Consider the following 24,195-nt stretch of genomic DNA (forward strand, 5'->3'; position numbering starts at 1 on the left):
AGAGCCCAGGTGCTTAATCACAGTGCTTGCTGCTTATGAGCAAGAGTTGAAGGGATTGAGAGAAAGGAGCCTTCTACCTGAAAGAGAGACTGGGGAGAATAGGATCATTAAAGATTTCAAGGTGGAGGGAACATTTAGATACTTGTGGTCGTGGGATTGACAGTATGTATTTGCAGTATAAATTATTGAAAATAAGTATGCATATAAAGTATAACAACTGTGAAAATCTGAAGGAAATAGTGTAACTTAATGTACGTGGACTTTGCTTAGCAATCCAGTAATTAGTATTTGTCTTATTGGTAGTTTATTAATTTACAAAATAATGTGTACACATCTTAGTGGCAAAAAGTTAAACAATACAAGAAGTATTACAATAAAAATGTCTCCTCTACATTTTTCTGGTCCCCTAGTAAAATAGGCTACGACTGTCACTAGTTTCTTGTATTCAACTGGGTGTCTCAGTTTTTTGTTTTGGGGGGTTCTTTTCTGTTTGTGTGAAGCTTTATTTTTTAATTGAGGTGTAAGTTGGTTTACAATACTAGTTTCAGGTGTACAACATACTGATAAAAAATTTTTATAGATTATATTTCATTTAAATCTATTATAAAATATTGGCTATATTTCCTGTGTTGTACAGTATATCCTTGTAGCTTATTTATTGTATACATAGTAGTTTGTACCTGTTAATCCCCTGTCCCCACTGGTAAACATTAGTTTGTTTTCTATGTCTGTGAGTCTGTTTTTGTTTTGTTATATTCATTCATTTATTTTTTAGATTTCACATATAAGTGATATCATACAGTAATTGTCTTTCCCTGTGTGACTTATTTCACTAAGCATAATACTCTCCAGGTCCCATCTTTGTTGTTGCAGATGATGAAATTTCATTCTTTTTTATGGCTAAGTATTCTGTTGTGTATATACATGTACACCATATCTTTTTTATCCACCCATCTGTTGATGGACACTTAGGTTGCTTCCATATTTTGGTGATTATAAATAATGCTGCTGTGAACATTGGGATGCATGTATCTTTCCAAATTAGTGTTTTCAGTTTCTTTGGATCTATACCTAGGAGTGAAATTGCTGGATCATATGGTAGTTCTATTTTTAGTTTTTTGAGGAACTCCATACTGTATTCCATACTTGCACCAATTTACATTCCCACCAATGATGTACAAGGGTTCCCTTTGCTCCACATCCTCACCAGCATTTGTTATTTGTGGCCTTTTTGATAATAGCCATTCTGACATGTAAGATGATATCTCACTGTGATTTTGATTTCCATTTCTCTGATGATTAGCAACATTGAGCATCTTTTCATGTGCCTGTTGGCCATCTGTATGTATTATTTAGAAAAATGTGTATTCAGGTCTTCTGCCCGTTTTTTAATTGGGTTGTTTTTTTGATATTGAGTTGTATGAGCAGTTTACATATTTTAGATATTAACCCCTTATCAGTCATAATATTTATAAATATTGCCTCCCATTTAGTAGGTTGTCTTTTCACTTTATTGGTGGTTTCCTTTGCTGTGCAAAAGCTATTAAGTTTAGTTAGGTCCCTTTTTTTATGTTTTGCATTTGTTTCCTTTGCTTTAGGAAAGGAAATATTGGAAAGGAACTATTGCTATAGGAAAGGAAATATTAAAAATATTGCTATGAATTATGTCAAAGAGTGTTCTGCCCCTGTTTTCTTCTGGTAGTTTTATGGTTTTCCACCTTACATTTAGTTCTTTTATTATTTATTTATTTATTTATTTTTTTTTTTTTTTTTTTTTTTTTTTTTTATACGTTACGCGGGCCTCTCACTGTTGTGGCCTCTCCCGTTGCGGAGGACAGGCTCCGGACGCGCAGGCTCAGCGGCCATGGCTCACGGGCCCAGCCGCTCCGCGGCATGTGGGATCTTCCCAGACCGGGGCACGAACCCGTGTCCCCTGCATCGGCAGGCGGACTCTCAACCACTGCGCCACCAGGGAAGCCCTTATTATTTGGCTGCGTTGGGTCTTAGTTGCAGCATGTGGAATCTTTGTTGCCATGTGCAGGATCTTCGTTGTGCCACGTGGGATCTTTAGTTGCAGCATGCGGGATCTTTTTTTTTTTTAGTAGTGGCATGTGGGATCTTTAGTTGCAGCAAGTGAACCCTTAGTTGCGGCATGTGGGATTTAGTTCCCTGACCAGGGATCGAACCCAGGCCCCCTGCTTTGAGAGAGCAGAGTCTTAGCCACTGGAACACTAGGGAGGTCCTACATTTAGTTCTTTAATACATTTTGAGTTTATTTTTGTATATGGTATAAGAAAATATTCTAATTTCATTATTTTACAGGTAAGCTGTCCATTTCCTTCCAGGACCACTTATTGAAGAGACTGTCTTTTCCCCGTTACATATTCTTACCTCATTTGTTGTAGATTAATTAACCATAAGTGTGTGGGTTTATTTCTGGGCTCTCTATTCTGTTCCATTGATCTATGTGTCTGTTTTTGTGCTAGTACCATACTGTTTTGATTACTGTAGCTTTGTAATATAGTCTGAAGTCAGGGAGCCTGATACCTCCAGCTCTGTTCTTCTCTCTCAAGATTGCTTTGGCTTTCCAGTGTCTTTGCGTTTCCATACAATTTGTCAAATTATTTGTTCTAGTTCTGTGAAAAATGCCGTTGGTATTTTGATAGGGATTGCATTGAATCTGTAGATTGCTTTGGGTAGTATGGTCATTTTAGCAATATTAATTCTTCCAGTCCCCGAACATGAAATATCTTTCCATCTTTTTGTGTCATTTTCAGTTTTTTTCATTAGTGTCTTATCGTTTTCCAAGTACAGGTCTTTTACCTCCTTAGATTTTTTCCTAGGTGTTTTATTCTTTTTGATGTGATGCAAAATGGGATTGTTTATTTCTCTTTCCAATAGTTCATTGTTAGTGTATAGAAACTCAACAGATTTCTGTATATTAATTTTGTATTCTGCATCTTTACTTAATTCATTGATGAACTTTAGTAGTTTTTGTTGGTGTCTTTGGGATTTTCTGTGTATAGTATCATGTCATCTGCCACCAGTGACAGTTTTACTTATTTCTTTCCAATTTGGATTCCTTTTATTTCTTTTTATTTTTTGGTTACTGTGACAAGGACTTCCAATACTATGTTGAATAAAAGTTAGCCAATTCAAATTTTAACATGTTCAAAACTGAACTTTAGGTTTGTTCTTTTGTTTTCCTTTTCTAAGCCTGTTCTTACCTTCTGAGCAAATGACTCCACTGTCTGGGAAGTTGCTGTGGCCCAAAAACATGATTTTTTAATTGATTCTTCCTTTTCACTCATTTCTCTTGTTAAGCATATCAACCATTTCTGAGCTTTCTTCCTCTAAAGTATATTTTAAATTTTGCCCATTTCTTTTCACTGTCACCACTTAAGTACAAACTATTATCATCTCTTGCCTGAAATACTGCTATAGTTTCCTGACTTGTTTTTCCTGCTTCTGCTTTTTCCTCCTTGAGTCCATTTTCTACCTGGCAGCCATGGTGAACTTTAAAAAAAATGTACATTGAGAAGTCAGAACCCTGCATCAAGCACTTCATTGGCACTTAGGCTATAGTAAGGAGTTTGGCTTACTGTTCTTTATATACCTACCAAGCCATTTCTCACCTCAGGACCTTTATACTTCCTTTTTGTTTTATCTAGAACACTCTTATTCCCAGGGTTTTCTTTGGGTTTCTGTTTGCTTATTTTTGTTTGTTTGTTTTGGTCATGGATGGCTCCTTCTCTCATTTTCCTCAGAGAAATATTCTTCACAGAACTTACAGTATATTATAGTTAAGACTTATGTGTATGTGTATGTATTTCTTTACTCTTTTTTGGTGTGTCTTCTTACTAGCGTGTAAGCTCAGCAAGGAGGAATCTTGCCTGTAAGTGTTGATGCCAACACCTGTCTCAGTATCTATGTGTATTTAATATTGAATAAAGGAATAAATGAATGAATGAAAAAATACATGGATCTGTCTGGAATTTGTTTTGGTCAAGGGGTGAGGTTGAAATCCAGCTTTATTTTTCTCTCACATCCAGCTACTTGTCACAGCATCACTTTTTTCCATTGCTTTGGTATACCATTTTTGTAATATATTAAAGTCCTGGTGTATTTGGATCTACTTTTTAACTGTCTCCACTACTGTTGGTATGTCTAACTATTCAACTTCTTGTATTAAATTTATTACTGTGACTTTAAAATCCACTTTAATATCTGGTAGGATGAGTCCTCTGTCAAATGATTTTTTCTGAATTTTCCAGAAATGAAATTTTCATGTTTTTGTTTTTACATAAGGTACTTTTAATACTTTTTAATAGTATAAAATAGTATTGTGGACTCAGCATTTGCACCACCCATGTTTTGGTCACTTGGCATAAGAAATATTTGGGAGATGGAGAGATCAGCCAAGATGGCAGAGTAGAAAGACCCTAAGCTCACCTCCTGTCATGAGCACACCAAAATCAAACTATTCGCAGAACAACCATCAGTGAAAAAGACTGGAACCTACCAGAAAAGATCTTCTACTGCTAAAGACATAAAGAAGGAACCACAATGAGATGGAGTTGAATGATTATTGTCAAAGATAGAGACGTCTCCACGGAGGGAGAGATCTGACTTGGATTTTGAAGAAAGGAAGGGAGCTCACCAGATGATGAGGGGAAGAAAGAACAGAGAGACTGATGCAGAGGTGCAATACCAAGCAGCACATCTGGATAAGGAAATCATCTCCATCATTTCAGCATGGCTGGAAAATGCAAGAGAGCAGAAAGTACCTGGAAGACAAAGACCACTGTCTTCTGAATCCCCAGTACCCAAAGCAGAGCCTGGCACCCAGAGGTGCTCAGTAAAAGTTTGTGGAGTGAGTGAGTGATGGAATGACAGCAACAGGACCAGATAGAGGGTCCTGTAACCCATGCTGGACCTTGCAAAACCCAGAGCGCAAGGTGATAATTTAATCAGAAGAAAGATATAATTCAGAAATGAATTCTTAAAATATTTGTTTTTAGTTATGTGACCCAGTGGAGGTGTTAGCTAACCCTGTGGTGGTAATAATGTTGCAAAATATATGTGTATCAAATCAACACATTGTACACATTAAACTTACACAGTGGTTTATGTCAATTATATCTCAATAAAGGAGGGGAAAATAAAATATTCATTTTTAAATTAAAAACGTGAGAGAACAGCAGGAATTACTAGTTTGTGTGGAATAAGAATGACATTCTTTCCATTCTTGAAATGCACAATAAAGAAAGAGGTTGGTAGCATTGCTTATTTTCTGTGAACACCATAATGTACACTTGCCACATCCTCCTAATTTCAGTTAAGTCTTCAACTCTTGTTAGGTGCCTACATCTGTTTTTTATGACCTCTTATTTCAAGTAGGTAGAGGCAAGACTCGCCCCAGCTTTCCCATCTTTCCTCTTTGTGTCTGTGTCACATCTGAAAGTATCTTGAATTTACAGTGTTCTACTTTAAATCCTCATCAGTACTTGGCAGATATTTAGAGGAGTTAGCCAAGAAAAGGAAGCCAAGCTATCTACCTGCCCACTTTGCAGACTTGTCACAGCTTTAGTATCTTCTAGGGAACATGAACATAACCAGACTATATGAAAGATAAGGACCTAGGGAGCCCTCTGTTCTGCCTGTACTGAAAACTCATGACTGCTTCTATATGGTAAGGATTAGCTGTAGTGGTAGTAAAATGTTCAACAGAACAGCCCTAACTTACTAAAAATGCTTATCAGAGTTGTTGAGGTTGGTAAGGCACTTCTCAAGTATCCTTCCTATGTAAATAAAAACTTTACATTTACCTTTGTCCCTTCCTTAAACTAGAAAGGCAAAATCAAGAAATGGAAATTTATTCTAAGCAGAATGTTTGGTTTTCAAAAAATTAGTTATGGTGGTCTTTGGTTGTTATTTAGAGAAATTATGTCACTTATTTGGTGCCACTTCAGGTATGAACAAAGACTTTGAAAGATTTTTTAACTGAAAGATTTTTTAACTTACAAGGTTCTTTGTAATTATTCCCTTATTAGTTTTCCATACTAATGAATGCCTTCTTGCTTAATCCTTGGTTTTTACTTAGTACTTTTTCCATCTATCTGGAGAACTAAATAGTTTAGATCACTTGATACTTAAAACTTTTCTCCTTTGGTTGTTATTGTGATGTTTCTTCTTTTTTTTTTTTGGCCATGCCATGTGGCTTGTGGGATCTTAGTTCCCCGGCCAGGGATCGAACCTGGGCCACTGCAGTGAAAGCGCTGAGTCCTAACCACTGGACCATCAGGGAATTCCCTTATAGTGCTGTTTTTTAACTTAAACTGTTGTCTTTTGAGTCTTCCTCTTCTTTTGCTACGTTTTTCTTTATAATTATGGATAATCCCTAAAGTTATGCCTTTAGGTCATATCTCCCTATATTTATTCCTCTGTGGAGAGACTCTTTTTTATGACTTTCTAAGACTCTCAAATCGATATCTTGAGCCTTTCCTTTCGTTTTAGCTTCATATTTCTGTCCATAGAACTTTCCCAGCTGGTTGTGCAAGTGTTATATCAAAATGTTAGAAACTAAGTGTATTTCTAACCCAGGTCTCCTTCCCAATTTTCATATTTTTCTTTTCAACTTTAACATTTTTTTCAGTGGTGTCACCATTGTTTCAACCCAAATATATGCGAACTGTCAACATGTTCACTGCTGAATCCCTGTTGCTCAGTAAATATTTTGAATGAATGAATTTGAATAATATGAATGAATATTTTTCTTCTTAATTAGTATTTCTTTTCCACTCTTTCCTACCTATCTAAAACTGTTCTTTCTGCAAAGTCCAGTTTAAGGTCTGGATAAAAGAGTAATCAGATGGTATACAGAGGTTGAGTGAATAAGAAATGAAAAATATCACTTGAATTTCATAACTAGGAGGTCATTTGGGAAGAGGGATTTCAATAGAGTAGGTACAGGCAAATGACAGTTTGAGGTGTGAATGAAAGGTGAAATGGACCAAGATTTAGATGTGGCTCTTCTCAAGGGGAATGGTTTGTTTTTAATAAAAACTTGGACATGTTTATATGCTAAAGGCAACTAGCAGGTAGAGGCTGAAGATCCAGGGGATAGTTAATGAAGTAAAAATTCTGAAAACCTACTGCAGGATTAGTTTTTGATAAGAGACACTTTTTTCACTGCAACTCAAAGTGCAGATACATTTTGTTTAGCTTCGGATAATTTTGTTTTTTGAGAATCAGGAAGTTAATCGAGCTCTTTCTTTAAAACTACCATTTTCTCTGTGAAATAAGTAATAAGCAAAGTCAACTGCTATATGATGATGGATAGTGAGGTGAAGTTTTTGAATAATGATGGCATTTGAAGTTGCTGTTATGGAGAACCGAAGAGGGAGTTAACTTCTTTCAAAGAAGTAATCTTAGGCGAGTCCAGTTTAGGTTACAGTTAGACAATAAACTACCAGGTGGTGATTTTTTTTCTCCTACAGTGCTTAGTAGTGGAGATATAGGCGTGAAGGACCTTTTTAGCTGAGATGCAAGAGAGAGATAGGGTGCCTGAGACAGAAAGATAAATTGGTCAAGGAAGATGAGATAGAAGAGGTTAGTCATATATGATGGTTCCCAATTTAGTTATCTATATGAATAGCTGAAAGAGGCTGAATTATGTGAGAGCAAATAAAGGAACCAAACAAGGGACTGGAGGTCTGGATGAAGATGAGTTTAAAATGCAAGGGGAGTAAGAGTAACAATTGGGAGAATAGAAAGTAAAGAAGATCAAGTAGGAAATAAGTTTAACAATCTGTGATAAATGCTTTTTTTTTTTTCCTTTGTTGTGGACGAAGACTTCTTTGTTCCAGAACTGTTAGGGGTATCATATATAAGCTGGAGATGAGAGGAGTGGTCGCCAAACTTTTATGATTTGGCTTCTCAAGCAGAAAAGGTTTTGCATATGTACCCCTATTGTATGCATATTTATTTATAAATCATATATAGGTTCTTCTATACTATTATGCTTTATATATTATAAAACGTATCACAATACATTAAACTAGATCCTGGAAATGAGAGATTAAGCATATTTTAAAATTTTTTAAATAATATTAATGTTATGAAAAGTTACTTTTGGTGAGGGCGTTTTTATATACTTCATTAGTTTTGAAAATCTTGGTTTAATAATTGGCTGTAGAGTTATCTAAAAGGCTTGTTTTAAGTTGAGTTTATTTTGGTACTTGGTTTTAAAGACTGTTGTAGTTCAGAGCTCATAAAGATACACAAATCCAGATGGAAAAAGTGCATGACAGGCTGGGCTGACTACATAATGATGCTTATCTATCAAACATGCAAAAGTTTTTGTTGAAATCCACCAAAAAAAGTTCTGCCTTTCCTAATTTCAGTTAGTTGCTCTTGAAAACGAATACTAAGTTCCTGTTGTGCTGGATAATCTTCATTTGCACCTTCAAATCTATTCTCCACCCTTGTGCTCTATGCTCTGTGCCCCAGGAAGCTGATCTCTAAGGACTGTTATAACTGGTCTGCCTTGTTTTCTGGCTTCTGATTGGGTTCAGTCAGTTGGAGGCACTGACAGAGAGGTAGAGATATTTATTCTAACAGCTTCTTCTTTGCTGGGCTTCAGTAACTGCATCATCATCATCGTGTGGCCCTCCTCTACAATGACAGCTTCTTGGTTCTAGTAACTATTCCCTCCCCTTTCCCTATTGAGCCTAGAGTGATAATAATGCTCTCTAGCTAGTCTACGAGTGCTTCACCATCCCTTCCTAGTTTCCCTTAACCTTACCTGCACATTTGTAAATGGTGTCTTCATTAAACATCACCTCCTTTTGAGTATTATCTCTTTCTTGTCAGGACCCTGAGGGCTATATTGCATTTTAATATTTTTTTAAGTAAATGGGTTTAAAAAGTGACTGAAACTCTTCATTTGGAACATTTTAAAGCACATTAGATGATTCTGTTTCCAACTTTTAAGTGGACAGATAAACTTTTTATAGGTGACACTTCTACATTGTTTTGGTAATGTAAAATCATGTAATAGCAGAAACCTTTCCAATCATCTTTTTATAGTAGAGGGTCAGTCCAAATATTAACCTTAAGTAAAACTTAATATTAGTTTACTTCTACCTTAATACTTATTTTAATAATTTTGAACAAAATTGCACCTCTGAATTCTGAAACTTGGAATGCATCAACACCACAGAAAAGACCTTTTCATGCTTTCTTTGTGAGGGGAAAAAAAAAAGAAAAAGGGTAACTATAAAACTCAATGAATCAACCATAATTATTGCTTAGCTTTTGCTTATAGTTAGCAATCTGTTATTTTCAAAGTACTGTCAGACTGATTTCATGGAATAATTTTCCTAATAGGAAGGAAAACTTGAATTTTGGGAAGGGGGAGTTATTTTAGTGTATTATTTGATTGCTGATTATCTGACAATTCTTATTTGGAGGTGAGACTTATTTTCATCTTATTTTATTGCCTTTTATTCTCTGATGTATGAAAACTCAAGTACTAGTTAGTAACAAATGTTTAATCAGTGTTCTTTTACTGTGGACAAAATAGATGAGTAGAATTTTTCAACTTTATGTGTGTAAATTTAAAATGAAAAATAAATGGTTTGGCTTGTATCCTTCCAAATACTATATCTATATACCACAGTTTGAGGCTCTGAAGGTAACAGCCATTAACAAAACAAAGTGCTTATCCGCCTGGAGCTTTCATTCTGGTGAAGATATGGATAATTACCAAATAAATAGATAATTAATGTATGATAAGTAGCATGAAGAAAAAGAAACCAGAGTAAAACAATAGAGAATGACAGGGAATCCTTTACAGGATTCTTTAAAACTACCATTTTCTCTGTGAAATCAGGAAGGTCCTCTCAAATATGGTGATATTTGAATACAGATTTGAATGAAGTGATAGTGCCTAGCCATACAAATATCTGGGGGGAAAGTGCCTTACAGGAGAGCGATCAAGTGCAAAGCAGATGTTGGTGTGACTGAGAATAACAAGACTTTTGTGGCCAGAACACAAAAAGCTAAGGTCAGAGTTACAGAAAATAGGGTCTGAAGAGGTAGATGAGGGCCATATCATACTAACTCTTGTAAGCCATCAGAACTTTGCATGGTATTTTAAGTATAACTGGAAGGCTTTGGAAGAGACAGAGCAGGGCAATGACATAATCTGATTGGCTTTTTAAAAGGATTCCCTGGGTTGCAGCTTGAAGGATAGACTGGAGGGAGATCAGAGTAGAAGTCAGGAGACGTGTCACAAAGAGATTGAAGTAATCTAGGTGAGAGTTTGAACATGTACACAAGCACACACTACTGGATGCCATATGTATGTTTACATTTACTTGTATATAATTCCTTTTGGGGTAAAAAAATATATTTTACCCCAAAACAACTTCTTTACATTCAGCAGTGTAATGTGGACATCTTTTATAGTGAGTACATACAGATTTACCTGTTGCTTTTAATGGATCATGGTATTGCATGTTGTGATGTACATGACTTTATTTAACCTGTCTCCTATCGAAGGACATTTGTTTCCAGATTGTTCTTTTTGAATGACAAACAATACTTTGTGTGTGTGTGTTATTGCTCACAGTTGTGGATATATGTCTATAGGGTAAATTCCTAGAAGCATGATGGGTCAAAGGATGTGTGCACATTAAATCTTAATGATTATTACCAAATTGACTTCCAAGAAGGCTGTGCCAATTTTACATACCCACTAATGTATGAGAATTCTTTTCCTTAGACCCTTTCATCTTTATGTATTGATACAAGAGAAGCATCATCGTTTTCTTTGTATTTGGATTATGAATGATAAATATCAAAACTTATAAATTCTTATTTCTGATGAGTAATAAAGGATATTAATTCCTCTTTGTTATGAGAAAATACTGTTTAAAAAAGTAGTTTATAACTTCACCATCTCTACTTATAAGACTGAAGTTAAAGTGTAAAATTTAGTTTCTGACTTGTTTACATGACAGTTCATAAGCCATATGACTTATATTTCCCTCAACTCTCCTTATCCCCAGTGCTCTACATACCGTGTAACCTCTGACATGTCATCACATTTCGGTGTAATATTGTCCATTAATGTTCTTTTCCATTAGTATCGATGAGGAAATAATTAAAATTACAGAACTAGTTAGTTTGCCAGTGTGAACACTATGCTAAAATGAACCCAGGTATAGCCATTCAGTATCTGTTATTGCCAGTTTATTTTCCTTGGGCCCACATTCCTTACGCCCAGCCAGTTAGCCACTATATAGATGTATGCTGTTGTGCTTAAAAGATCACAGCCTGAAACAGTATGGATAGATTAGCTCAAGTTCTTTAGCATTACTAGAAAACCAGTTTAAAAGTTTATGCCCTGCCTAAAGCTGAATTAGTTAAAATGTTATCTCATAATAAAGAAAACACATAATAGTGCCACAGTTCAGTAGAACCTTGCAGTCATACTATTCATGGGACCTAGATGGCCTGAGAGTAAGATTGTTATAAAGTTACTCTTAGAGTAATAAACCATTGTAAATATAGTCCAAGATGGGCAGGAGTTTGATTATATTTCATGCCATAAAGGTTTATGTTTCGGTGAACCTTTAGCTTATTTTATATTACAGAAAGCCTGTGCCTATAGGAAAGCAGGAAAATATGACTACAGGGTCAAATTTTAATTTACATAGATTCTTATCCAGCATATTGAATGCTTACTTTAAGATTGACTTGATTTTACCATTGTAGAAACAACATGTACAAAGCCTTCAGAGGCTCTGGGATGTTTTGCAGAGGTAGAACAGCAGATATTTTCCCTGGTGCTTTTTACGATTAACTCATATAGATTTACAATTAACTCATAAATTCAGGATTCAGTTTTTATTCTAGACTTAAAATTTTATAAGATTAATATTTCTTTCTTCAGTGTAAATAGTTTTAATCCAAATTCATTAAGACAATTTATGAATAATTAAGCAAACTGCTAAGAAAATTTTTCATCCTTTAAGCATTAGACTAGTATCTTAGTGTAATAATAAATATCATAGGGTAGGGAGACATTTATGGTGAGGTTGAAGAGGAAATCAGGATTCCTAGGTTCTTTTTATAGTTTAGTAAGAAGGTTTCTAAATTTACAATTATATATTGTAATGCTTACAACTTAAAATTATATATTGTAGTGCTTCATTTGTTTATAATTACTGCAAAGTGTTTATATATCATAAATTTTCTCTCCCAAAATGTTTTTGTGTGATTGTATATTTTTCCATAGTAATGATATAGTAGTATGAAATATATGAAGAGATGTAAAGATAAGCTACATTTAATTTTGCAAACAATAAAATTTTTTCATTAAAGAGATCTTTAATTCTTAATTTTAGTGCTTCAATTTTATATTTTTTTAATGTAGGGAAGTGACTATCACTCAGACTGACTTTATGACATGAGTAAGGAAAATTAGAAATTATGTAGGGAGGATAAAAATCTGAAACATAGCTAAGCAAGGTTTAACTAAATTTTTATGTAGTTAGCAAAAAGGATTCTTCTTAAGATGCTGGTTAAGGGGGTTTATTGCTTACCCAGAAGATTTGACCTGTGAATTGACTTATTCTTCTCCAAGGCACTTGAGAGAAAAGACAACGATAGCAGTTACATCTAGAGGCTATTATGGATTGGAGGATGAGAAGGGAACTGCATGTACTTCAACAAGGCGCCGGTCAACACCACGAAGTTTGGCAGGCTTGACAAGTGGAGTTTTTGAATCTGTAATGGTTCAAGTTTTGAGACAGGAAGAACAGCTGAGAGCAAAAGAAGAAAAAAGGTAAATGCTAAAAAAAAAAAAAAAAAAGTTGAGTTTCATGTTGTTCAAATTTTCAGGAACTACATTTCAAAGAGTAGTTGTATAACTTTTGTGTGCCCATATCAAATTTCTGGGCCCATTTTAATAGTGTTCCAAAATGCATTCTCAACTACGTATGAGTTAGTACTGAAATATCACAATGATATCTGTTTCAAAATACAGTTTTAAAATTTAAACCAAATTACTTTGAAGCTATACAAAAATAATTTGTATGAAAGATTTCAGGGTGCTTTCTAGATTTCTGAAAGTAGTCTTAAATGAATTATAAATTTTAAATGAGAGGAATTTTATGTAGATTCATAGAGCTTTAGAATAGAATCACAGACCTTTAAAGTTTAAAATTAGGAGAAACTCCAGAGACTGTGTAGTTCAAAATGACATATAGGTTCACTTCTGCCAGTCCTCCATTGGTATTAATTTCCTGGATAACTCTGCTTACTCTGGATTCATCAGGAAAGAATGTTGTGCTCAATTAGTGTTACCTTCTAGGGTCTGGGAGCATAGAGATCGATGACACATCTGTAATTTTTTTTTAATAGCAAGAGACTAGGGCCCAGAGAGAGGTAAGTGATTACTGAAAAAAGACTGGTGATTTTTTTTTTTTTTTTTTTTGCTGTACGCGGGCCTCTCACTGTTGTGGCCTCTCCCGTTGTGGAGCACAGGCTCCGGACGCGCAGGCTCAGCGGCCGTGGCTCACAGGCCTAGCCGCTCCGCGGCATGTGGGATCTTCCCAGACCGGGGCACGAACCCGTGTCCCCTGCATCAGCAGGCGGACTCTCAACCACTGCGCCACCAGGGAAGCCCCAGACTGGTGATTTTTATACTAAATCATATCTCAAACTATGTTAGGAGTGATTGCTGACCTAATAGGGAACTACTAATGCTACTCAAAGGCAATTTACAATATATTGTTGCTCCTCTTATAGTAATAAATTTAGCTTGCTTTGATATTTGTAGGATTAAAATTCAACCTTGAGACTTTCTACCACCATACTTTTTAATAGTAGTGGTTAATTGGGAACTCACTGTGAAATACTTTTTTTTTTTTTTTGAAATACTTTTTTTTTTCTATAGAGCCTCATAGAACTACTTATGCTATAGGAAAGAGGGTTTTATGGAAGGGGATAAGGATTAATCTGACAGTAGTATATAACACATTGGAATAGAGAGGAATTGAAGAAAAGCAAAGCTTGTAGGAAGAAGGCTGTAGTAGTCTAGACGTCCACTACTGGTAACCAGAAATAGGGAGAAGGTCAGATTGTTCTGGGAACAATCAACAGTACTTAGTACCTTCCTTGACATAGGGGGAACAAAGGAAGAGACAAAGAGGAGTCAGGAGGTAGTTGTAATAATAGCAATAAGAAGAAGATTGAAAAGAATGGTTAACATTTATTGAGCAGGACTATTTGCCAGGTTTAGCTCTGAGCACCTTATATGTATGTATTCAGCATTTGTCCGGAGGCACAGAGACATTAAGTAACTTGCCCAAAGCCAGGCAATTTTTGAGTGGTAAATTTAAGATTGGAACCCAGGCAGTTTGGTTATAAAGCTTGTGCTCCTAAGCCGCATGCTGTCCCTGTGACTTAAATATGATGGAATCAGCAAAGAAAATAAAACTTTGAGTCCATGGTGTGGAGAAAGATCAGTGAACTGCAGTTTTTAATAAGTTGTTCGAAGTGATGAGGGAAGCATTTAAGCAATTAAGTAGAAATGGCTAGTAAGAAACTAGAGATATGACTGAATCTTTTTCTTTTCTCCAATTTTACGTATATTTATCTGTGTCCTGTGCTTAACATCAAATAAACATAGGTGAATAAGACATGGGAAAAAATCCTTCATTAAATGTCTAGTGACTATGATAATTTACTATGAATTAAACTTTCTCTTTGAGTACAGTGTTAATCTTTACTTTTTTAATTAGAAATATTTTAAGCATGGAGCAATGAATAAATACAATTGTAATAAAGGCCTAGATACCCACTACCCAGCAATTTTTAAACAAAATAAGCATAGTTTTAATCAAGATTTTCTGTATTTTTCTTCTGTCCTCAGGAGAAACCACTTTCCAGACTTTATCATTCCCATGTATTTTATTATTAAATTTAAAGAGTTCTCTTATATATTCTGAATACAAGTCCTTTGCTAGCTATATATATGCGTTGCAGATATTTTCTCCCAGTCTGTGGCCTGCCTTTTCATTTTCAGTGTTTTTTGAGGAAGAGAAAGTTTCATGCTTTTGATGCAATTGTAAATCATTTTGAAATTCAGTTATATTTTGTTGCTAACATACAGAAATATATTTGATTTTTTTAAATTGATTTACAATGTTGTGATAGTTTCAGGTGTATACAGGTCTGTTTCTTAACATTCTTTTTTTTTTTTAACATCTTTATTGGAGTATAATTGGTGACAATGGTGTGTTAGTTTCTGCTTTATAACAAAGTGAATCAGCTATACATATACATATATCTCCATATCTCTTCCCTCTTGTATCTCCCTCCCTCCCACCCTCCCTATCCCACCTCTCTAAGTGGTCACAAGCACCGAGCTGATCTCCCTGTGCTATGCGGCTGCTTCCCACTAGCTATATATTTTACATTTGGTAGTGTATATATGTCCATGCCACTCTTTCACTTTGTCTCAGCTTACCCTTTCCCCTCCCCGTGTCCTCAAGTCCATTCTCTAGTAGGTCTGCGTCTTTATTCCCGTCCTGCCCCTAGGTTCTTCATGACCTTTTTTTTTTTTTTAGATTCCATATATATGTGTTAGCATATGGTATTTGTTTTTCTCATTCTGACTTACTTCACTCTGTATGACAGACTCTAGGTCCATCCACCTCACTACAAATAACTCAATTTCGTTTCTTTTTATGGCTGAGTATTATTCCATTGTATATATGTGCCACATTTTCTTTATCCGTTCATTTGTCGATGGACACTTAGGTTGCTTCCATGTCCTGGCTATTGTAAATAGTGCTGCAATGAACATTGTGGTACATGACTCTTTTTGAATTATGGTTTTCTTAGGGTATATGCCCAGTAGTGGGATTGCTGGGTCGTATGGTAGTTCTATTTTTAGTTTTTTAAGGAACCTCCATACTGTTCTCCATAGTGGCTGTATCAACTTCCATTCCCACCAACAGTGCAAGAGGGTTCCCTTTTCTCCACACCCTCTCCAGCATTTATTGTTTGTAGAATTTTTGATGATGGCCATTCTGACTGGTGTGAGGTGATACCTCATTGTAGTTTTGATTTGCATTTCTCTAATGATTACTGATGTTGAGCATGCTTTCATGTGTTTGTTGGCAATCTGTATATCTTCTTTGGAGAAATGTCTATTTAGGTCTTCTGCCCATTTTTGGATTGGGTTCTTTGTTTTTTTGATACTGAGCTGCATGACCTGCTTGTAAGTTTTGAAGATTAATCCTTTGTCAGTTGCTTCATTTGCAAATATTTTCTCCCATTCTGAGGGTTGTCTTTTGGTCTTGTTTATGGTTTCCTTTGCTGTGCAAAAGCTTTTAAGTTTCATTAGGTCCCATTTATTTATTTTTGTTTTTATTTCCATTTCTCTAGGAGGTGGGTCAGAAAGGATCTTGCTGTGATTTATGTCACAGAGTGTTCTGCCTATGTTTTCCTCTAAGTTTTATAGTGTCTGGCCTTAACGTTTATGTCTTTAATCCATTTTGAGTTTATTTTTGTGTAGGGTGTTAACGAGTGTTCTAATTTTATTCTTTTACATATAGTTGTTCAGTTTTCCCAGCACCACTTATTGAAGAGGCTGTCTTTTCTCCATTGTATATTCTTGCCTCCTTTATCAAAAATAAGGTGACTGTATGTGTGTGGGTTTATCTCTGGGCTTTCTATCCTATTCCATTGATCTATATTTCTGTTTTTGTGCCAGTACCATACTGTCTTGATTACTGTAGCTTTGTAGAATAGTCTGAAGTCAGGGAGCCTGATTCCTCCAGCTCCTTTTTTCGTTCTCAAGATTGCTTTGGCTATTCGGTGTCTTTTGTGTTTCCATACAAATTGTGCAATTTTTTGTTCTAGTTCTGTGAAAAATGCCATTGGTAGTTTGATAGGGATTGCATTTAATCTGTAGATTGCTTTGGGTCGTATAGTCATTTTCACAATGTTGATTCTTCCAATCCAAGAACATGGTATATCTCTCCATTTATTTGTATCATCTTTAATTTCTTTCATCAGTGTCTTATAGTTTTCTGCATACAGGTCTTTTGCCTCCTTAGGTAGGTTTATTCCTAGGTGTTTTATTGTTTTTGTTGCAGTGGTAAATGAGAGTGTGCCCTTAATTTCACTTTTGGATTTTTCATCATTAGTGTATAAGAATGCCAGAGATTTCTGTGCATTAATTTTGTACCCTGGTACTTTACCAAATTCATTGATTAGCTCTAGTAGTTTTCTGGTAGCATCTTTAGGATTCTCTATGTATAGTATCATGTCATCTGCAGACAGTGACAGCTTTACTTCTTCTTTTCTGATTTGGATTCCTTTTATTTCTTTTTCTTCTCTGATTGCGGTAGCTGAAGCTTCCAAAACAATGTTGAATAATAGTGGTGAGAGTGGGCAGCCTTGTCTTGTTCCTGATCTTAGTGGAAATGGTTTCAGTTTTTCACCATTGAGGATGATGTTGGCTGTGGGTTTGTCATATATGGCCTTTATTATGTTGAGGTAAGTTCCCTCTATGCCCACTTTCTGGAGGGTTTTTATCATAAATGGGTGTTGAATTTTGTCGAAAGGTTTTTCTGCATCTATTGAGATGATCATATGTTTTTCTTCCTCAGTTTGTTAATATGGTGTATCACATTGATTGATTTGTGTATGTTGAAGAATCCTTTATATAAATGTCAACTTTCTGTTTTCACTCAGCATCATGTATCTGAGACTTAACTGTGTTGAATTATTTCATTCTAGTTTATTTCACGTGCTAGTATATAATATTACATTATCTGACTGTATTACAGTTTATCCATTTACCTGATAAGATGCACATTTTGGATTATTTCTAGTGTTTTGTTATTATGGAATGCTACAGTAAACATTGATGTATGTGTCTTCTTTAAGGATGGAGATACGGATAGATGTGTGTGTATGTGTTCATTCTACTTTGTTTTTAATTTTATTTTTCTTCTTTATATTTTGACTCACTCAACCTATTTTTCCCACTTCCCACCCTCCTCCTCTGGCAACCACCCATCTGTTCTTTTTTTTAAGATTCCACATATAAGAGAGATCATACAGTTTTATCATTCTGTGTCTGACTTTTTTCACGTAGTGTAATGGCCTCAAGGTCCATCCATGTTGTCACAAATGGCAATATTTCCTTCTATTTTGTGGCTGAATAATATTCCATTGTGTATATATACCTCATTTTCTTTATCCATTCATCCATTGATGGATACTTAGATTGTTTTTATATCTTGGCTGTTGTATATAAGGTTGCAGTAAACATGGGAGTACATATATATTTTCAAGTTAGTATTTTTATTTTCTTCAGATAAATGCCCAGAAGTGGAATTGCTGGATTATATTGTAGTTCTATTTTTAATTTTTTGAGGAGCTGTCATACTGTTTTCCATAGTGGCTGCACCAGTTTACATTCCCAACAGTGCTCAAGGGTTCCCTTTTCTCCACATCCTCACCAGTACTTCTTATTTTTTGTCTTTCTGATAATGGTCGTTCTGAAGGTGTGAGGTGGTGTCTCATTGTGGTTCTAATTTGCATTTCCCTGATGACTAGTGATGTTGAGCATCTTTTCATATACCTGTAGGCCATCTGTGTGTCTTTGGAAAAATGCGTATTCAGATCTGTCTATTTTTTAATCAAATTGTTGTTTTTTTGCTATTGGATTGTATCCGTTTTTTTATATATTTTGGATTTTAGCCTCTTACCAGATACATGATTTGCAAATATTTTCTCCCATTCAGTAGGTTGCCTTTTCATTTTGTTGATGGCTTCCTTTGCTCTACAGAGCTTTTAAGTATGATGCAGTCACATGTAGTTATTTTAGCTTTTGTTGCTTTTGCTTTTGTTGTCAGATTCCAAAAATCTTTACCAAGACCCTATGTCAAGAAGCTTACTGCTTATCTTTTTCTTCTAGGAGCTTTATGGTGTAAGGTCTTATGTTCAAGTCTTTGATCCATTTAAGTTAATTAATTGTTGTATATGTTGTAGGAGAGCCATCAAATTTCATTCTTTTGCATGTAGCTGTCCAGTTTTCCCAACACCATTTATTGAAGAGATTGTCCTTTCTCCATTGTATATTCTTGGCTCCTTTGTCATAAATTAATTGACTGTATATGCATGGGTTTATTTGTGGGCTCTCTGTTCCTTTCCATCGATCTATGTGTCTGTTTTTATGCCAGTACGCTACTGTTTTGATTACTGTGGATTTGTAGCATCATTTGAAGTCAGGGAGCAGGGTCCTTCCAGCTTTCTTTGGTCTTTCACCTCCTGGGTACTTCATTCTTTTTGATTCAATTGTATATTCATTCTGCTTTTAATCTTATGGTCATGGCAGGTTCTTCAACGTTTTTTGGAGTGTTGCTACACTAATATATTCTTCTTAAAGTTGTTGTGAGGAGGTTATATTGATAAAGTAGTTACCATCATTATTGATAAAGTAGTTACCATCATTATTGGTTTTGTTTTTAAAAATTAATTAGTTTATTTATTTTTTAGGTGTGTTGGGTCTTCGTTGCTGTGCACGGGCTTTCTCTAGTTGCAGCGAGCAGGGGCTGCTCTTCATTGCCATGCGGGCTTCTCATTGCGGTGGCTTCTCTTGTTGCAGAGCACAGGCTATAGGTGCGCGGGCTTCAGTAGTTGTAGCATGTGGGCTCAGTAGTTGTGGCTCGTGGGCTCTAGAGCACAGGCTCAGTTGCTCTGTGGCACGTGGGATCTTCCCGGACTAGGGCTTGAGCCCATGTCCCCTGCCTTGGCAGGCAGATTCTTAACCACTGTGCCATCAGGGAAGCCCTCCCTCAGTCTTAAGTGCCATCATTGTCCAATATTTTAGTTCTTTCTGGTTCTTAACTGTCCAGCTGTTGCCACAGTTCAAGTTTTTATCCAAGAGTCTATCCTTTTCTCATGTTATACTTTTTTCATAAGTCATCTCATCCATTCCCATACCACCTATATACAGAAGACTCAGATATATGTCTCTTGCCCAAACTTCACTAAGTTTGAGACCTAATTGCATATTTAACATGTCTCTGGATGTAATATCTATCACTGACTGTATCATTGTCTCTCATCTATCAGGAAACAGGTGGTACAGGTACATTCAAAATGAGAAAATTCAAGGAGGGTTTATTTCAAAAGAGATTGGATTATAGCTGAACATTAAGACATGAGGCTGTTAGCCAGGGTGAGCAAGAGGGTGTAGTTACTGGTACCCATGAGAGGATTACAAAGAAGAGGCTGTTGAGATGATACCTTGTGTTGAAGGACACAACTCCCCCCCTTTTATTTAAGTCCATTTATAAAGCTTTTATTCCACTCATATGAACTTAATACATGTGTTCTTAACAATTATGCTTGTATTGTTCATGAAAATTTAACAAGACATTAAACAAGACAGCCATCAGCTCAGGTTATTTCCCTATTAATTATTTTTACAGCACATGCATGTTAGGCAAATACCAAAAACCTCACAGAGAGGAAGCCAAGGGAATAAGTACTTTACCCTACTTTTCCCTACTTTCCTGTCTTTATCTGGTCCTTTCCAGGGCTCCCTCAACTAAACCTAAGGAAAGGTAGTTTATGACGTTGCCTGCTGATACAGTTAAACTACACAGTGAAGGGTAGAGAATAGATCTGCAGGCAAACAAAAGATATTTGCTATAGATATCTTCTTCAAATTGATTACATCAAAAATTAATTATGAAAGCATAGTGCTTACACCTAAAACTTGATCTCACTGTAGTGCTCCCTATCTTTATGAATGGCACCAGTATCTATTAGATTATTTAAATTAGAAACCTAGGATTCATCCAGGACATCTTCCTTTCCCTTATACACAAATCAAATTCATCCCCAAATGTTGACGGTTTTATTTCCTAATCTCTCTTGAATTTGCTGCCCTCTATCTTCTCTGCCTCCATCCAGTTCCTTAATTTCTCACTTAGGCTACTATAATCTTTTCTTAATTGGTGAAACAGTTGTCCTCCTTCTATTCTGTTTTTCACATTAAAGCTAGAATGAACTTTTCCACATGCAAATTTGATCATGCCTTACCTATTCCCATTACTTACACCTCCCCAAAACAAAGCAAGTCAAGTACACACACGAACTTTAATGGCTTAATATAGTTTATAAGACCCTGCTTTTACCTTTTGGCCTCACCCTATCTCTCTAACCTCATCATAATGCCTTTTTTCCCCACATTTCTTGCTATCCTTGCCACACCTGCCTTCTTTTTCTGTCTTCAGTACCAAGAGAGTGTTAACTTTATGTGCATCCGAATTTAGAGTTTACATAAAAACACATGTAAAATGTATCAGGAATAGTGAGACTTTTTCTTTTAACCTTTGTTTTCTAAATTTTCTAAAATAAGCATGCTTTTCTTTTATAATTGAAAATATGACAAGTATTAAAATTTATAAAGTGCCACATAACTAGTGAGATAGGCTGAGTTTTTTAAATGTCTTTTGAGCCTCTCACAAGATTTGTTTTAAGTCCTTAGAAGGAAAATGTGACATTTAGTCATCAACATGTGGTATGATACATGGGAGTGCTAAACAAAGCCTCCCTCTCTGTGTACAATTAATTTATCATAATCTATCATGATAATTTTATCAATCTATCAGTTCTATCTATCTAATATCCTCTCGAGAGCTAGTCAGAGACTAGCTGAGAATATAGCTACTGTAAATTTTGGTCTGGAAGGGGCTTTGAAAACATCATAAAGAAAGGTCAGATTGGAAGACAGGGAAGATTGCAAGGACCGTATGATTACAGTAGTTGTGCTTAAGACCTGGGCGTAAGCTTCTCTCTCTTTTTGTTTTGTTTTTTGATTAAAACTTTTGGCATAAGAAGTGAGAAAATAAAGTTTTCCTCCTGCTAATTAGCTTTAAACAACTTTTTATATCAGAAATTCAAGTTGGCACCAAGCTGAATAATTCTAGTCCATATTATAATATGGTAATACTTCAGTTAACTGATGGGCATCTGATAATTTTTAGGTGACCATCTGGGCAGACATAAACCTAAGAGTAAATTATTTTAAAAAATCTTTTAAGTCCAACAGTTAGGTCTCTGATTTGTGATCTATTCCAATTAAAGGAAGGGAATCCCTACTCTATATTTTAATTTTTATACAGTAGGTAGTCTCCCTTTTTTGTACAGTATATGCCGTACAAACCATGGGTTCTTGAATCAGATTGCAAAACTCCAAAATCCTGGCATTCCTATACTACTATCTTTATTTACCTGGATGCATTGGAAACCAATGCAAAGGAGATGGCAGATGATATGTGTTGAACAGAAAGGAATAAACATTGAGTAAGGCTTGGTAGTCTGGCTGTCTTCAGGTAAATGCTGTTAGGGCAGCAGCCTATCTTGGGGCCGATTAGTGTACAGAGGCACTGTTGATTTAGAAGACAGCAACAGTATAAGTCAAAGTTCTGGGAAAATTGAGTGAAAGGGCTGGTTAAAGTGTAGTTGCTGGAGGGAGCTCCCTGGCGGTCCGGTGGTTAGGACTCCACACTTCCACTGCAGGGGTTCCGGGTTCGATCCCTGATTAGGGAACTAAGATCATGCAATCTGCGTGGTGCAGCCAAAAAAAAAAAAGTGTAGTTGCTGGAATAGTCTTTAAGCTACTCATGACCACTGCAATTTGTTTATAATGGTGACATTGAGCCATTAAGGAAAGATTAAATTATAGTTTATATACTTCGTTTATTAAGCAGGAACATATATAATACATTTTAGATAATATTTTAAAAATAAAATTGTTAAAATTGGAAGTTAGCTCTCCTTAAGTAAATTTCAGTTAATCTGGAATATGACATCATTAGGTAGCAGTTTCAATCATTAATGTCTACTCTAGCCATATTAAAAATATTGGACCTCTTCACCATTCTTTTTTTGCAAAACTATTTGGATTACTAGAAATAGTGTGCATGCTTTTGTACTCATTTCACATGTTTGTCTAAACTTACTGGTATTTTATTGATTTGGAAATCATTGGAGTTAAAGTAAAAATGTTTTCTACATTTTTGTGAATTAAAAGCTGTGGGGCTTCCCTGGTGGCGCAGTGGTTGAGAGTCCGCCTGCCGATGCAGGGGACACGGACGGGTTCATGCTCCGGTCCGGGAAGATCGCACATGCCACGGAGTGGCTAGGCCCATGAGCCATGGCCGCTGAACCTGCGCGTCCGGAGCCTGTGCTCCGCAATGGGAGAGGCCACAACAGTGAGAGGCCCGCATACCGAAAAAAGAAGGAAAAAAAAAGCTATGACTTATGATTAAGTGATTTATTTTCAAATTCTCTATAACACAAAATAACAATGACTTAATGAAGTAGACATTTGTCATTTGTTACCACCCAGCATTTTTGAACAGCTGCCCAACGTTTTGGTAATTTCCCATGTTGTAAGTCCTGACTTCCCAAAGCAGATGCCAGAAAATTTATATTCTCATACCCACTCACAGCTAAGGTAGAGGCCTGTGACCAGTCACGCTCTTCTCACTTGAAATTGCTTGGGACCAACATGAGGTGGCAGTCTTGGGCAGGGAAGTTAATCTTTTGGCAAAGGTGGTGGTGGGAGCTTCTAGTTGTTCTAGCTTCCTAGTATCAGAAATGTTAAGTAGTAGTGGAAGTCTAGTTTTTCCTGGAGAAGCTCTCAAAGTAGTAGTGGAAGTCTAGTTTTTCCTGGAGAAGCTATCAAAGTGTGGTTGGGATTCATATCTTCATATCTATTAAGTTTGGCTCTGTTACCCTTAACAGAGCTTAATTCCTTCTCTACTTTAGCTAGAAGAGATTCTATTGTTGGTAGCTAAGTAAGAAGCTTGACTGAACACTTAATATGAATGGTTGGTTTTCCTAAAATATAATATTGTATATTGCTCATTTTAGAAAATGTAAATAAATGTCATGCTTTCCTTTTTCATGCTACCAGTTTACATACTGTGTTGTATTGTTTTTTCAGTTAATGGATTATTTTGGATTACAGCTTCTGTATATGTTTCTTACTAGATTGTAAACTCTTATTTAAGAGTGTGGTCCATGCTTTCACCTCTTTGTATTCTCACACATGGTAAGCATTCGATAAACTTTATAAAA

The 24,195-nt window shown here is 35.8% G+C and overlaps 1 protein-coding gene across 1 annotated transcript in view; it reads left to right on the forward strand.

Annotated features, from left to right (window-relative positions):
• Positions 1 to 24,195, forward strand: part of BRD10 (bromodomain containing 10) — a 103,879-nt gene that overhangs the window by 16,709 nt on the left and 62,975 nt on the right. Inside the window, exon 2 of the mRNA XM_065879660.1 lies at positions 12,656 to 12,856. Within this exon, the coding sequence (XP_065735732.1) occupies positions 12,656 to 12,856 (201 nt within the window). The remainder of the gene's footprint in view (positions 1 to 12,655; positions 12,857 to 24,195) is intronic.

Source organism: Phocoena phocoena, chromosome 6, assembly GCF_963924675.1.
Source record: "Phocoena phocoena chromosome 6, mPhoPho1.1, whole genome shotgun sequence".
Classification (NCBI taxonomy): domain Eukaryota; kingdom Metazoa; phylum Chordata; class Mammalia; order Artiodactyla; family Phocoenidae; genus Phocoena; species Phocoena phocoena.